This window comes from Cheilinus undulatus, linkage group 3, assembly GCF_018320785.1.
Source record: "Cheilinus undulatus linkage group 3, ASM1832078v1, whole genome shotgun sequence".
In the NCBI taxonomy this organism is placed as follows: Eukaryota; Metazoa; Chordata; class Actinopteri; order Labriformes; family Labridae; genus Cheilinus; species Cheilinus undulatus.
In genome coordinates, this window is record NC_054867.1 from 54,443,865 (window position 1) to 54,458,670 (window position 14,806).

General features: G+C 41.5%; 1 protein-coding gene across 10 annotated transcripts in view; it reads right to left on the bottom strand.

Moving 5' to 3' along the window:
* The window catches only part of plekha6 (pleckstrin homology domain containing, family A member 6), a 119,065-nt gene that overhangs the window by 32,706 nt on the left and 71,553 nt on the right, over positions 1 to 14,806 (bottom strand). For 5 of the 10 annotated variants that reach the window (XM_041779746.1, XM_041779774.1, XM_041779729.1 and 2 more), the window contains 4 exons: positions 6,452 to 6,648; positions 3,542 to 4,015; positions 1,419 to 1,905; positions 1 to 84 (listed from right to left, as the gene is read on the bottom strand). In XM_041779746.1, the coding sequence (XP_041635680.1) occupies positions 1 to 84; positions 1,419 to 1,905; positions 3,542 to 4,015; positions 6,452 to 6,648 (1,242 nt within the window). Of the gene's footprint in view, positions 85 to 1,418; positions 1,906 to 3,541; positions 4,016 to 6,451; positions 6,649 to 7,457; positions 7,740 to 14,806 lie in introns of those variants that run through there. The other 5 variants (XM_041779755.1, XM_041779799.1, XM_041779790.1 and 2 more) reach the window with 4 other exon arrangements.

Genomic DNA, 14,806 nt, shown 5'->3' on the forward strand with positions numbered 1-14,806 from the left:
CATTTTACTGTGGATGGAGGGGGACACGGGGTAGTTGTAGTACAGTCCTTGGCTTAAGGAGCGCCTGTTTCCAGGGAAGTCATACTAAAGGAAGGAGGGAAGGTCATAAGGAGAAAAGGAAGGACGGAAGAAAGGAAAGAATGGAGGACAGAATGAACCAGAGAAGTTAGAGGAACACCGCGCCCTAACACAGCCAGCGTCAGAGACTACTACACCTACAGCCACGCCTACAGCCACGCCTACATGAGGAAACTGCCAACTATTTTAGAATATTTACAATTAGATAACAGCACCCATGTTAGCGAATGAAAACGATTATAAAAGCTGTATCATCCAGAGGGGGCGCTGTGGCCTCTAATGATGCTGATTGGTTCGGTCATTCTCAGTCATTTTTGTGGTCTGATAAAAAACAGAAAGATTAACCAGCGGAACACTGGTAACGTAACATTCTTCTATTACAATACATGGAGCAGATCAGATAAACTACACTGACCTCAAAGACTGTAAAGGATCAGTGTATTTTCTGGCAGATCCATTTACTGGTTGAAACCAGATTGAAAAATCGGGAGAAACCAAAAATGGAAAAACATACTGTAAAACACAATAGATGGTTCTTGTTTGACATGGAGGCTTTTATTTTGAAATCCTCACTTTTCCCAATGGGTCACATGATTTCCTTTTCCTCAAGTATTTCTTAATATGAAGAAAACAAAATAACAGAATTGAGAAAAAGAAAAACTAGTCCTTTTTATTCAAATGTTAATTTTTTTTGCGTTTTTTGTCCAAAATGAAAAAACGCAAAAATGGCTAGTTTTTTTCATTTGTTCCATTTTTGGTCCAAAACAGAAACAGGGAATAATGGTTCAGTCCAGAGAACACCGTGCTGACAGAGTATGTGGAGATTTCGGGTAACAGTTTAACATCTGTTTTTTTAGTGGATCTGTTCATTTTCAGTTTACCCAATGATGGAGACGCTGCTGTTTTTAAAAGTTTGCACTCTTGAACTATGTTTCAAATCGTCTTATTCCCTGTCACCAAAAACGTCATCGCTGTCATCATGTAAATGCCGTCATGTAAACACCGTCTTGTAAGTGTGGCCATTACACGAAGTTTCCTGAGTACTGTTAGGCGGTCTGTTAGCGTGCAGTGATGTTCAGTGATGTTCAGTGATGTTCAGAGATGTTTAGTGATGCTGGGACGCTGGCGTGTTGTTAGGACACGGTAAGGAGCGTATGAACAAGAACATGCAGTAAATCTCACTTTTACTCTCATCACACTGATCTATCCAGAGGAACATCCTGACAAACACAGTTTCACTCTTTTAACTGGAAATTATCTTTAAAGACTTCAAACTGAACCCTGGCAGACATCAATCAATAATCCTATCAGCTATGATCAATAAACAGACTGACACTCACCTTTGGCGAGCTAAGCGACCTCCTCAGACCATACATGGATGGATCCGCGTAGATCACGTCGTCCCTTATCCTTCCGTAGCGGTCGAAGCGAGCAGACGGCGATCGAGCTGGCGAGGCAAAGTTGTGCGGTACCGGGGAGTACGGCCCTGCTGAAGATGAGGAAGGGGAACGGGGGACGGACCTGGACCGAGGCTGGATGGACAGACGCCTCATGGATGTCTCCATCCCGCTGTAGTACTGTGGCCCCCAGGAGTCCCGGGGCGTGGGGGGACCATAGAGCTGGTGGGGGCCATCTCTCAGGGAGTGGCGTTTCTCTTCCATGGTCCAGCGGCGGTCGTAACCCCCCACAGCGGACATGGAGCAGATGCTTTCAGGACGGATCCCCGGGGGGTACAGAGGGTAGTCCTCAATGTAGGGGGGGCCCCCAGGGTAACCATAGTAGTCAGCAGGGGGCCCCCGACCCACTGGTTGGTAGTAACGGGAGGGGCTAAAACAGAGATAGGAGGATCTGGATTAGACCACAGCGGGGGGCATTACACCATGGCAATACCTGATACCTGATCAATACAACTGTCCATTCAGAACCATTAATACCTGATACCTGATCAATACAACTGTCAAATCAGAGTCATAAATACCTGATATCTGATCAATACAATGTATAAACAGAGCCATTTATACCCCATACCTGATCAATACAACGGTCCAATCAGAACCATTAATACCTGATGCCTGATCAATACAACAGTATAAACAGAGACATTTATACCCCCATCTGATCATACAATGGTCCAATCAGAACCATTAATACCTGATACTTGATCAATACAATGGTATGATTAGAACATTCATACGATATCAGGTATATTGAATATTACTGATAGTGATCAATACTATAGTAGTCATGTGGGGGTTCTGATCAAAAAACGGAAAATAAAAGACTGGAACACTGGTGATGTAATATTATATTTCTTCTGTATGCAGTTATGAATAAAAGAATGTTACATCGCAAGTGTTGCATTCTTTGATCTTCCTTTTTTGATCCAAACATACAGGCACATCTTATTTAATATTTTATGAAGTTCATCAAAGATTTTTATAACTTTGATTACATAATCTTTAAAGTCAGAGGATGGAATGTTTATAACTTTGATTACATAATCTTCATAGACAGAGGATGGAATGTTAATAAACTCTGATGACATCATCTTCATAGAGAGAGGATGGAATGTTTATAACTTTGATTACATAATCTTCAAAGACGAGGATGGAATGTTTATAACTTTGATTACATAATCTTCATAGAGAGAGGATGGAATGCTTATAAACTCTGATGACATTATCTTCATAGAGAGAGGATGGAATGTTTATAACTTTGATTACATAATCTTCAAGGCCAGGATGGAATGTTTATAACTTTGATTGCATAATCTTCAAAGACGAGGATGGAATGTTTATAACTTTGATCACATAATCTTCAAGGCCAGGATGGAATGTTTATAACTTTGATTGCATAATCTTCAAAGACGAGGATGGAATGTTTATAACTTTGATCACATAATCTTCAAGGCCAGGATGGAATGTTTATAACTTTGATTGCATAATCTTCAAAGACGAGGATGGAATGTTTAGTACTTTCATTACATAATCTTCAAAGACGAGGATGGAATGTTTATTACTTTCATTACATAATCTTCAAAGACAGAGGATGCAAAGTTTTTTACTTTGATGACATAATCTTCACAGACAGAAGATGAAATTTATATACTTTTATGACATCTTCTTCAGAGACAAAGGATGGGATGTTTATAAATGTTGAAGACATCATCAAAGGCAGAGGATGGAAGATTTTTAAATCTTATAGATTCAGAAAATAAATTCTTTTTTTTAAAATTCTGTGTGGTTTCTTTAACCTTCACCAGGAGACTTTAAACTTTAGCTTTAGGAATAATTTCCATCTACAGAAGACTGATGTGTTTTAGCTCTGAAGAATGAAACAAAGAGTAACAAACATTTAAACATCTGAATAATCCTGATTGGTCACTTTTGATTCTCTGTTTTTGTATCTAACCCAATCAGCTGTCTCCTACTGATGACATCATGACCTGTGCTCATTAAAGTACCTGTGCAGGTCCTCCTGAGAGGCCACGCCCCTCCTCTGGTTGACCCACTGCTGTAGTTGAGCCATGGAGCTCTTCCTCTGAGCAACTCTCTCCGGCGCCGTCCGGGGGACGAAGCCCCGCCTCAGGACCACGTTCTCCTGCTGCTCCTGAGGGGCCCTGCCTCCTCCCTCTAAGGGTCCCTGAGAGGGGGCATGTCTTGTGGTGTTGGGAGGGAGGGTTTTTGATGGGACGTGGTTACTCCATCCATTTGGTTGGTGGTTAGAGTCAGGGGCAGGGTCAGGTCCTCCCCCCTCGTCCTCCCTCTCCCCTCCCCCCTCTCCTCGTGGCGTGGAGGGTGGGGGCGTGTCCTGGCTGACCACACCATTGGTCTTGGAGGGGGCAGGGTCAGGTTCAGGGTCAGCTTCTGGCTGTGTATGGGCGGGGTCAGGGGTCTTTGTTTCCATGGAGACATCAGCATTAGTGTCAGAGGCCGTCCTGATGGGTGGAGACAAACAGATTCATGACTGTGTTTACATGGTCTTCAGTATCCTGGTTCTGGGTCTGATCCTGGTTTAGATTCTGTTTACATGACAACAGATTAACCTGGTTCATCTTCCTTCAGGAAACACCTTCAGAATAAAAGCATTATGTAGCTTGAAGTGGGCCTTTAAAACATCTAGCTTTTACTTTGAAGGTACACAGGAAGAGTTTTAGTTTCTACAGTTCAGGTCAGGTTTGTGTTGACAGATCAGGATGTAGAAAACCCCATATGGATAGATACATTTATGATCAAGCATACTGAATACAATAAGATGAGGTCAAAAGAAATTAATCTGCAGTAGAATGAATCTGAATATGCGGGTGCAACAAGCTTTATGCTGTAAAGGAGGAGGCTGGGGTGGAGGAGGTTGAGGATTTGCGAGAAGTATGTCATATTTAAATGGGCCGCTGTGTTGGGAGAAAGAGCTGTGATTGGCTGTTGGAGCTGGGAGGTCATAGTTAAGATCAGCTGAGCGTATGAATACTGTGTCCTGCATGAATCACCACTGAGCTTCATTTAGTCCCTTCAGAGAGATGAATAAACCTGGACAGGTCGGACAGGGAGATCCTGCTGCCCTGGATTTATAAGACTTTATAACTCATGACAGTCTACATTAAATATGAATGTTCAAGGCTGTAAAACAGATCTGTTAATACTGGAACATTATGTTGAATTTAACTGTTTTTTAATAAACTTGTTGCAGAGGTTTCTGCACAGAGTTGTTGTAAAGGAATAGTTGCAGCTGTTTTGCTGTTAGAGATGTAAAGGAGTGACGGGCACAGATGGATTTGGGATGACTGTTGTTGTAATGTTGTTGTAAAGGTGAGGGACTGCCTGTTTCCTGATTCAGTGTCTAGCCTTTACCATAAACACATCTCTGCTTTTCTCTACTTCATTCAGCACGACTGCTTATGGCTTTAAAATGGCAACCTGTTGTCCACAATATCTGATCAGACCCTGAGATTATTTCTGCCAACCTAGGATCAGTGCAGAGTCCATAAAGAGAGTGAAAGGAGGATCCTGCTGTGATGTTTCCCTGACTTATGCACTATTACTGCTTAAAGAGTTATAAACCCTCACATACTGAGTGATTATTTCACTTGACCTAGGATGAGTGCAGAGTCCAGAAAGAGAATCCTCACCTCACCTACTGAGTGAAAACTTGACTTATAAGTACACGTCTACGCCACAACAGCCATTCTTCTGCAAGTCAGTTCTCTCTGAGTCCCCCTGACTTCCCGCGTCATGAAGTGGTGGATCTCTGTGCGTAATTATGTCTGTGAGCGCTGCACCAAGACCAAAAATGCCAATCTCTCATGTCATAGGACAGCCTGTGTCCAGGTTAGGAATACATTTTCAGTTATAAACAATTTGTTTTATCGTTATGAGTGTAATTTTTTACCATTTTTTGGCGAGACCTGAAGTTAAATACATGTAGGATTTATAAACGATGTCCCGTTTGAACGTTAATGATCAAGACCATAATTGCACGTCTTGTTGACGTAAAATTAAATTGTATGTAAATAAATGTAGTTGATATCAGTTTGGCGTTATAGTCTTTATAATCATCAAAAATAATGCAGTCTGTATCAGCCTCTTTTTGGGCAGCACGTTTGCAGAGTTCAGGTGATGAAGCAGTCTGCCTTGCGTCTTTCTACGATGCTCCTCCCTGCTCTAAAGAGAGTTAATGAACCATATCTAACTCATTTATTCCATAGTATTACGACCTTTCCTTGCTAAAATTATAGTAAGATCATGATAAATGAGTGAACATTTGTATTTTAAACACCTAAGAGGGTAAATATTAAAAAGTAATATATTTTCTAAAATTTCCATCTTTTTTCCCCAAATGTCTGCTGGGCCAGATGACACCTGCTGGCAGGCCGGAAGTGGCCCGCAGGCCACCATTTGGGGATCACTGGTCTAGACTTTTACCCACCTCTCTTTATCACACCCTTAGTTGGTTTAAAGAACAGGATTTGGAATAAAGTTCTGCTTAAATCTAATTAAATTTTTCCTTAAATTCTAAACCGTATAGAAACAGCTGTGAGAATTCGAAAATTGAAAAATTGTGATTATAATTGTCCCAGCTGCTGAAACAAACAAACAAAAAAAGTTTAAATGAATCTAATAATCAGGGTGCTCAGATGGTCTAGTGGTTAGGTCACAGACCATATACCTGGGCATCTTAGGGTCAAGTCTGGCCTGTGGCTCCTTTCCCTCATGTCTCTCCCACTTCATCTCCCCCGTTTCTGACTCTATCCACTGCCCTCCGATCAATAAAGGCAAAAAAAAGCCCCAAAATATATAAATAACTAAACAAATAAAAGTAATAATTTATCACAGATTCTCCCGTTTGGACATGCTCAGTGTGCGTGTGCCGTGCTGACCTGGCGTCCGTCTCCACGGCGACCTGTGCGGCGTCACTCATAGCTCTGATCCAGGCCTCCTGATCCTCATGGCTGTCGGCACTGAAGAAGTACGTCCTGGTTCCAGCGTGTTCCGCCTGCATACAGAACACAACCGATCTGTTCACCTCACCTTCATCACTGCCATCTTCCTCTGACTCCGCCTCCTCCTGCCACACCTGGGGAAAGACACAGAGGGGACGGGGTCAGCGACATCATCAACGGCAGAGCCATCATTACCAAGGTGATCGTATCGATATAAGGGGATGAAACGGCGGGAAAAACAGACGGGGCTGTGTGGAGCATGCAGCAGGCAGACCATAGCATGCTGATAGCATAGCATCAGCTAGCATATGCAACCATCAGTAGGCATATGCTAGCATTAGTTAGCACCAGCCAGCATATGCTAGCTTCAGTTAGCATCAATTAGCATGCTGTTGGCATTAGTTATCATCAGTAAATATATGCTAGCATCAGTTAGCATCAGTTTAGATTAGTTAACATCAGCCAACATCAGTAAGCATCAGCTAACATTACTTAGCATCAGTTTAACATCAATTAGCATGCTGTTGGCATTAGTTATCATCAGTAAGTATATGCTAGCATTAGTTAGCATCAGCTAGCATCAGTTAGCATGCTGTTGGCGTCACTTAGCATCAGCTTGCATCAGTTAGCATCAGTTAGCATGCTGTTGGCATCACTTAGCATCAGCTAGCATCAGTTATCATGCTGTTGGCATCAGTTAGCATCAATTAGCATGCTTTTGACGTCACTTAACATCAGCTTGCATCAGTTAGCATGAGTTAGCGTCAGTTATCATGCTGTTGGCATCACTTAGCATCAGCTAGCATCAATTAGCATGCTTTTGACATCACTTAACATCAGCTTGCATCAGTTAGCATGAGTTAGCGTCAGTCCATCATGCAGACATGCAGCTCTGGAGACGTGAGCGCCCCCTGCAGGCAGACAGCTGATATAAACAGGTTACCTGCTCTAACAGGTGGGCTGAGGGGGAGGGGCCGGCAGACCTCAGGGAGGAGAGGAGGAGACAGGTGATGTTAAAGTCTGAACCAGATTCACTAAAACAGGAACAGTCAGACTAAAACATTTTATTTAACTGGTTCAAAAAACTCTAACGGAACAGTCCTAGTGGTGTACAGTTAAACTGATCAATCAATATCAATCAATCAATCAATCAATCAACTGATCAGTTACCAATTCTCAATGTCAAATGTCAGAGGTCATTGGTCTGTAGAGTCCTGGATCAGTAGCATGGATCAGTCTATTAACATGTAACGTTAGAGATCGGTTCACTGAGGCTCTGACTCAGTGTCTCTAACCATCGATAACCACACAGTCACCCCATCTCAGCAGATCAGAAACCTCAGAAGTATCTTGGACCCCACTCTCTCCTTCAAACCCACATCCGTCACGTCACTAAGACAGCCTTCTTTCATCTACGCACATCTCCGTCCCACACTCTCCACCTCTGCTGCTGAAACACTCATTCATGCCTTCATTTCATCCAGACTCGACTATTGCAATAGCCTCCTCTATGGACTCCCTTCCTCCGACTTACAAAAACTGCAATACATTCAGAACTCCGCCGCCCACCTCCTCACCCACACCCGCTCTAAAGACCACATCACCCTGTCCTCCAACAGCTCCACTGGCTCCCCATAAAACAGCGCATCCATTTCAAGGTCTTGCTCATCACCCACAAAGCCCTCCATAACCTGACTCCACCATACCTCACAGCCCTTCTTCAACACCACTGCCCTTCCCGCCACCTCCGCTGACTCCAACCTCCTAAATCCCATCACCAAATCCAAGCACCGGACCTTGGGGGATTGAGCCTTTGCCGTCGCCGCCCCCACCCTCTGGAACTCAATCCCCCTCCATATCAGAAACTCTGACTCTCTGCCCACCTTCAAACAGTCACTCAAAACTTACCTGTTTAACTGCATACGACTCCTAACCATTCATATTTTTCCTCCTGTCCCATTTTTGTTGTGTTTTTGTTTTTGTTTGTTCTGTAAAGCGTCTTTGAGTTTTCCTAGAAAAGCGCTATAAAAGTCTGATAAATTCTTCTTCTTATTATTATTAATGTCACATGACCAGCGGTGACCTTTGACCTTTAAACCAGAGTTATGTTTGTTGTAGGCTCCTTGGTATCTGGAAGTGTTTCACTGAGGACACTCTACAGGTCTGCTTCTCTCCCTCATAAATCAGGAAATGTGGACTAAATATGAAGGAAGGAAAACTTTAGAAATAAAGACTGAACTAAAATATAAAATAAAAAAATAACAGGAAATAAAACACCAAAATAAAACTAAATAAAGGCATCAAAATCTCTCAAATAAAAACTTTATTAAAGTAAAATAATATAAAAAATACAGAAATAGATATAGTTAGACACATAAATATATATATGTCTTTATATACCTTATGTATGCATTTTATGTGACATCCTGTGGGCTTTTGAACCCTCCAGCTGTGATTTATTTATTTTCCTTTAGAGCAGTGGTTTTCAAATGGTGTGGAAAGGCACACTACTGTGCCTAAAGGCAGGTCTAGGTGGGGATTTGTACAAAACGTTACGACTACAACTTTATGTCAAGTACTGTAACCAGGCCTGACATTTTTTCCTATCACTTTTAACCCCTTTATACCACCTTTTAGCAACTTTAACCCTTTATTGCCACTTTTCTGCCCAATTTTGCCCTTTTTTAAATCACTTTTAACAAATTTTTACAACCTTTTTCCAATGTTTGACCCTTCTTTTAGGCTACTTCAAACCTATTTTTACCACTATTTTGACTCTTTCAACAAGTTTTTGCCAATTTTGACCCGTTGTTTGGCCACTTTACCAATTTTTGCACATTTTTAACTTTGTTTTGCCACTTTTTGCCCAATTTGCCATGTTTTTTCAACACAAACCCATTTTTCCCATCTTTTGCCCACTTTTGCCATCTCCATGATCTGCCAGTTGGCTGGGCCCCAGGAAGCTCTCCCCTTTATCTCCCCTTATAGGCCACCTTGACTGTAATATTATTTAAAAAGTCTGTTTTGTATCGATTTAAGTATGGTGTGCCTTGAGATTTTGGCTAAACCTTAGGTGTGCCTTATGCGAAAAAAGTTTGAAAACCACTGCTTGAGAGACAAACTCTTTGTCTAAAACCAAGAAAGAAGTGTAGTTTAACAGTGAACCACCAGAGGGCAGCACAGACTGAGACACTCAATGATGTCTAATCAGCTGAGAATCAGAGAGAGAGGGAGAGAAACCAAGGTACAAATACATAGCCTGTGTGAGACACAACAATCAATCAATCAACCAATCAGACAATCAATCAACCAATCAATCAACAGTAATCGCAAAGCACCATCCACAACATCCTTTATGATCAATTCCTGATTAATTATTGATTCTGAAAGACCATTAAATGAGACTGATCTGGAGTCTGTCCTGATGCTGATCCACCATCCTAACCGTGAGCTGTTTGTTACCACAGCAACAAAAATAAACAGATTATCTCAGCTATAAAAAACCAACAGAAACTTGCTCTTCTCTTTTAAAATTGCATGAAATCTTTGGAAACATTTCCACTCCAGGTGATCTTGTGACTTGTTTTATTTGCACAACAGCATCGCAACATTTCTGCACCAAAAGTCTCAGAAAAACTGCTCTGTGACTCAATCACAGAAAGACGTAAGCATTGTTTTAACAGTTAAACTGAATCAGAAAGAGACAGAGCACTGTTTAAATTGTGCAAATATGTTGGCAACAGCAAGACAATCATATATTTAACCAAAACAGAGACTAGGCAAAAAGGTTAAATACATTTCTGTTCAGGGAATGTCTTTGAGCCCTTTTGAATTGCACAAAATCATCGCCAACAATTCAAGTGCAATAATTGCTGGGGAACACCTTGACCAGTTCTAAATTGCAGAAAAACATTGGCAATATTTCAGTTCCAGAAACTCCAGGTAACTCTGACACTGTCCAAAATGTAGAACGGTCTGAATCACACAAATACATCAGCAACGTGTTCAACAATTAGACAATCTAATGGAAAAAGCTGCATTTAAAGGACTGTTTTAATTGCACAAAGACGTGTGCAACATTTCCATTCAAAAGCATCTGGGTAACTTATTTTGCACCACCAACTGTGCAAAAGCACCTGCAGCATTTCTGTATCAAATATTGCAAGCACACTCTAAAAGGCACAAATACATCTGAAACATTAAGATGGTTGTATTTTTAACTGAAAGAGAGAGTGTGTTGTCTAAATTGCACATCAACTTTGGCAACATTTCTGTACCAAGTATTACACAAACTGTAAAATGCACAAAAACATCTCCAACATTTCCCTTAGAAAACTGTAGGTAAAATACTAATACTGCAGAAACTGTGCGACAACATCTGCAACATTTCTGCACCAAACATTGCAAATGCACAAAAATACATTCACAACCTTATGACACTTTTATTTATGACTAAAAGCATTTTTAATCTTTATCCTGTTGGTTTTGGGGACCAAGGAGGGAATGTCTCTGTTAAAAACAGATTTTGTTGCACTCCAACCTCCCTAGACAGACTTGGAACAGCAATCCTGCCCAGTTTGATCAAAAGAGAATGAAAGAGGAATGTCTGAATTGGACAAAAACGTTGACAACATTAGAAGAAGTGGGTGGAATGTCCACACACCTCTTTAAATGTTGCCAGTGTTTTTGTCCAACTTAGAAGTTGCTCTCTGCAGTAAAAGGGTCAGTCATTTTAAAATCTTCAGTTCTGCCTGATATCATTCATTAATCACCTGACATATGGAACCATCCTCTCACTGAGCACTAGGACAGCCTCAGTGTGGTCATGTGACCATGGGGTCATGTGACAAAGTGGCATTTGTATGCATTTGTGAGTCAGCCTTCCTTTAGACAGCGGGAGGAAGTGATGTCACAGATAAATAGCAGTCACTTCCTTCCACGGTGGAGCACTATAAGCTCCGCCTCCGTCAATGACACGCCGATGTAATTGGCTAAAGTGACAGTGTAGTGAGAGGCAGCAGTTACCTAGCAACAGAGGCGGGGCTGAGTGAGAGAGAGAGAGTGTCTCCTTGGTCGCCCTTCCTTTGTTCATTCAGTGATGGAGGAGAGAGAGTGGAAGAGCGACAGAGAGAGAGATGGAGCAGAGGTATGAGCAGACAAACAGAGGTTTAATCCTGTTTCTATGATTCTGATTCACAGGAGGGAAAATAAGAGGGAGAGATGAATACAGACGATAGAGAGCTGACACTAAAATAAAGAGAGAAAGAGGAGGAAACAAAGATCAGAGGGGGTAAACTGATATTGATCAGTATTAATTTGTTAAAGTTCCTCCAGCTGTAGAAATGTATTTTCTACATAGAGGAAAGGCAGACTCCATCAGATGTTTATCTCTCTAACAGAGATGTTATATCTGACAGCAGTTATCTGATTCACTCTGATCAAAATCAATGGAAATAATCGATAAATGTGCTAATTAAATACAACTACGACGTGTTCAACGTTGACCAATCAAGAGAGGACAGGAATCACATCACAGCAAAAAAAAAGGTGGAAAAGCCCCCAACATTCCCAGCTTCACCAACATTCCATCCTCTACCTGTGAAGATGTCATCAGAGCTCATAAAACCTTCCATCCAATGATGGAGGTATTATGAAAGCTTGTAAACATTCCATCCTCTGCCTTTGAAAAAGATGTCTTTAAAGCTAACGAAACATTCCATTTTCTGATGTAGATGTTGTCATCAAAGCTTATAAAACATTCCATCCTCTGCCTGTGAAGATGCCATCAAAGCTCATAAAACATTCCATCCTCTGCCTTTGAGGATATCATCGGAGCTCATAAAACATTCCATCCTCTGATGAAGATGATATTATGTAAGCCTGTAAAACATTCCATCCTCTGCATTTGAAGATGTCATCAGAGCTCAGAAAACATTCCATCCTCTGCCTTTTAAGATGATGTAATCAAAGCCTACAAAACATTCCATCCTCTGAGGAAGATGATGTTAGGTTCATAAACATTCCATCCTCTGCCTTTGAAGATGTCATCAAAGCTCATAAAACATTCCATCCTCTGATGAAGATGATATTATGCAAGCCTGTAAAACATTCCATCCTCTGCTTTGAAATTATCATCAGAGCTCATAAAACATTCCATCCGCATATGAAGATATAATGAAAGCTTGTAAACATTCCATCCTCTGCTTTTAAAAAAGGTGTCTTTAAAGCTCACAAAATATTCCACCATCTGATGTAGATGATGTTATGAAAACTCATTAAACATTCAATCATCCAATGAAGATGTCAGCAGAGCTCATAAAACATTCCATCCTCTGCCTTCGAAGATGATGTCATCAGAGCTCATAAAACATTCCATCTTCTGCCTTTGAAGTTGATGTAATCAAAGCTCACAAAACATTCCATCCTCTGAGGAAGATGATGTTAGGTTCATGAAACATTCCATCCTTTGATGTAGTTGACGTCATCAAAGGTCATAAAACATTCCATCCTCTGCCTTCGAAGATGATGTCATCAGAGCTCATAAAACATTCCATCCTCTTCCTTTGAAGATGATGTCATCAGAGCTCATAAAACATTCCATCCTTAAATGTAGTTGACTTCATCAAAGCTCATAAAACATTCCATCCTCTGATGATGATGTCATCAGAGCTTATAAAACATTCCATCCTCTGATGAAGATGATGTCACCAGAGCTCATAAAACATTCCATCCTCTGACGAACCCTGGAGAAGATCCAGGTATTAGAGGAACCAGAGTGATCCAGCTCAACACGAATGGGGTACCAAGACCAGGTGGGCTAGACCAGATCTCAGGGAGATGGGGCATGGACCTGGAGCAGACCTCGAGGATGGCCATCAGGAGGCCAGAGCAGTCCAGGACCACAGCTCCACAATGACATCTGATTATTGATTATTGATAAGTTTGATTATAGCACAGTTTGATTATCCCTCTGTTTAGAGAATAAACGTAGTGATTATGTAACCCTGGTCTCTGTGAACACAAACATTTCTCCACAGCTCCACAATACCGTCTGTGTGACTGAGGGACTGGACTCTGGCCTGAATGGGGGTATTGACGGAGGATCCAGAGGGCCGGACTTGGCAGACTGCTGGACCACACAAACGCTGTCTGCTCGTTAACTCAGAGGTCGTTAAGGCTACACGCCACTGTCCATCTACTTCTAGATACATACCACATCTATATAGACATATATATAAATATACATATATGACGTTCACCATTGGTGACATATCTGTTCTTGTGTATTTGGATGTATTGATCCATTTTACCCCACAGTTCTGTCTACAGGGATCTACTGTACTATCATTAGAAAGATGTGAAGACATTTAGAGGCTTTTTAAAGGTCCAGGACCTTGATGTTGGGCCTTTTTTGGGCAATTATAATCTATTTTTATTCACTTTTACCCCCTGATTCATATTTAAAATAGCAGTCTTAGTCAGGTAAAGTGGTTTTAGAGGTCTACATCATTGGTCAGTGATAGCAGACCGATTTGATCGTTTTTTTCAGAGATATTCTGATAGGATCGAGTGTTCAGGTCTGTCCTGTTGCTCATTTATCACAGAATAAATCTGATTTTTTGACAACTATGCATGGCTTCATTTTTGTGCAAGTATATCAGAGACTCTATCTCTGGAGGCCCCTAGAATCGAGGGGGCCCCAGGCAGCTGTCTTTAGTAAACCAGCCTGTGAGGATCACTGAGTTTTTTCACACTAAGCTGTGGATTCATGTGTTTGCTGTCAGGAAGGGAGCGGCTCTTAGTCTGAGGTAACTTTAGAAACAGTAGAGGAGTTTCAGATTTACCTGAGCAGGGCCACACCTGTACAGCTGCAGGTACAGCAGGCTCTGACAGCTCTCAGTGATCCTGAACTGATCCTGCTGCTGATTCTAGGCTCAGAGAAACCGTCCAATCAGGGAACAGGTTTAATTACAGACAGGGTTATAAACAGGGATCAGATTGGTTTAAAATTATGAAAATCTAAATAAAAACTCTATTCAAAATGACTTAAACTGGATTAAAATGATTAAAATAGGAATTAAAACTCAATGTAAATGGACTTAAACTGGATTATAACCCTGTAAACCTAACAAATGAAGCCTGTCGGATCTGTGCTCTCAGACCTGCTCTGTCTCTGACTCGTCTGCCGACATGTCTGCCCCGAGTCGCTCCGACACGTGTCACAAACAGGAGCGGTTTCACAGGAATCACTGAACGTGTTTAGACAGAGTCTGGCCCCGCCCACCGGACGCT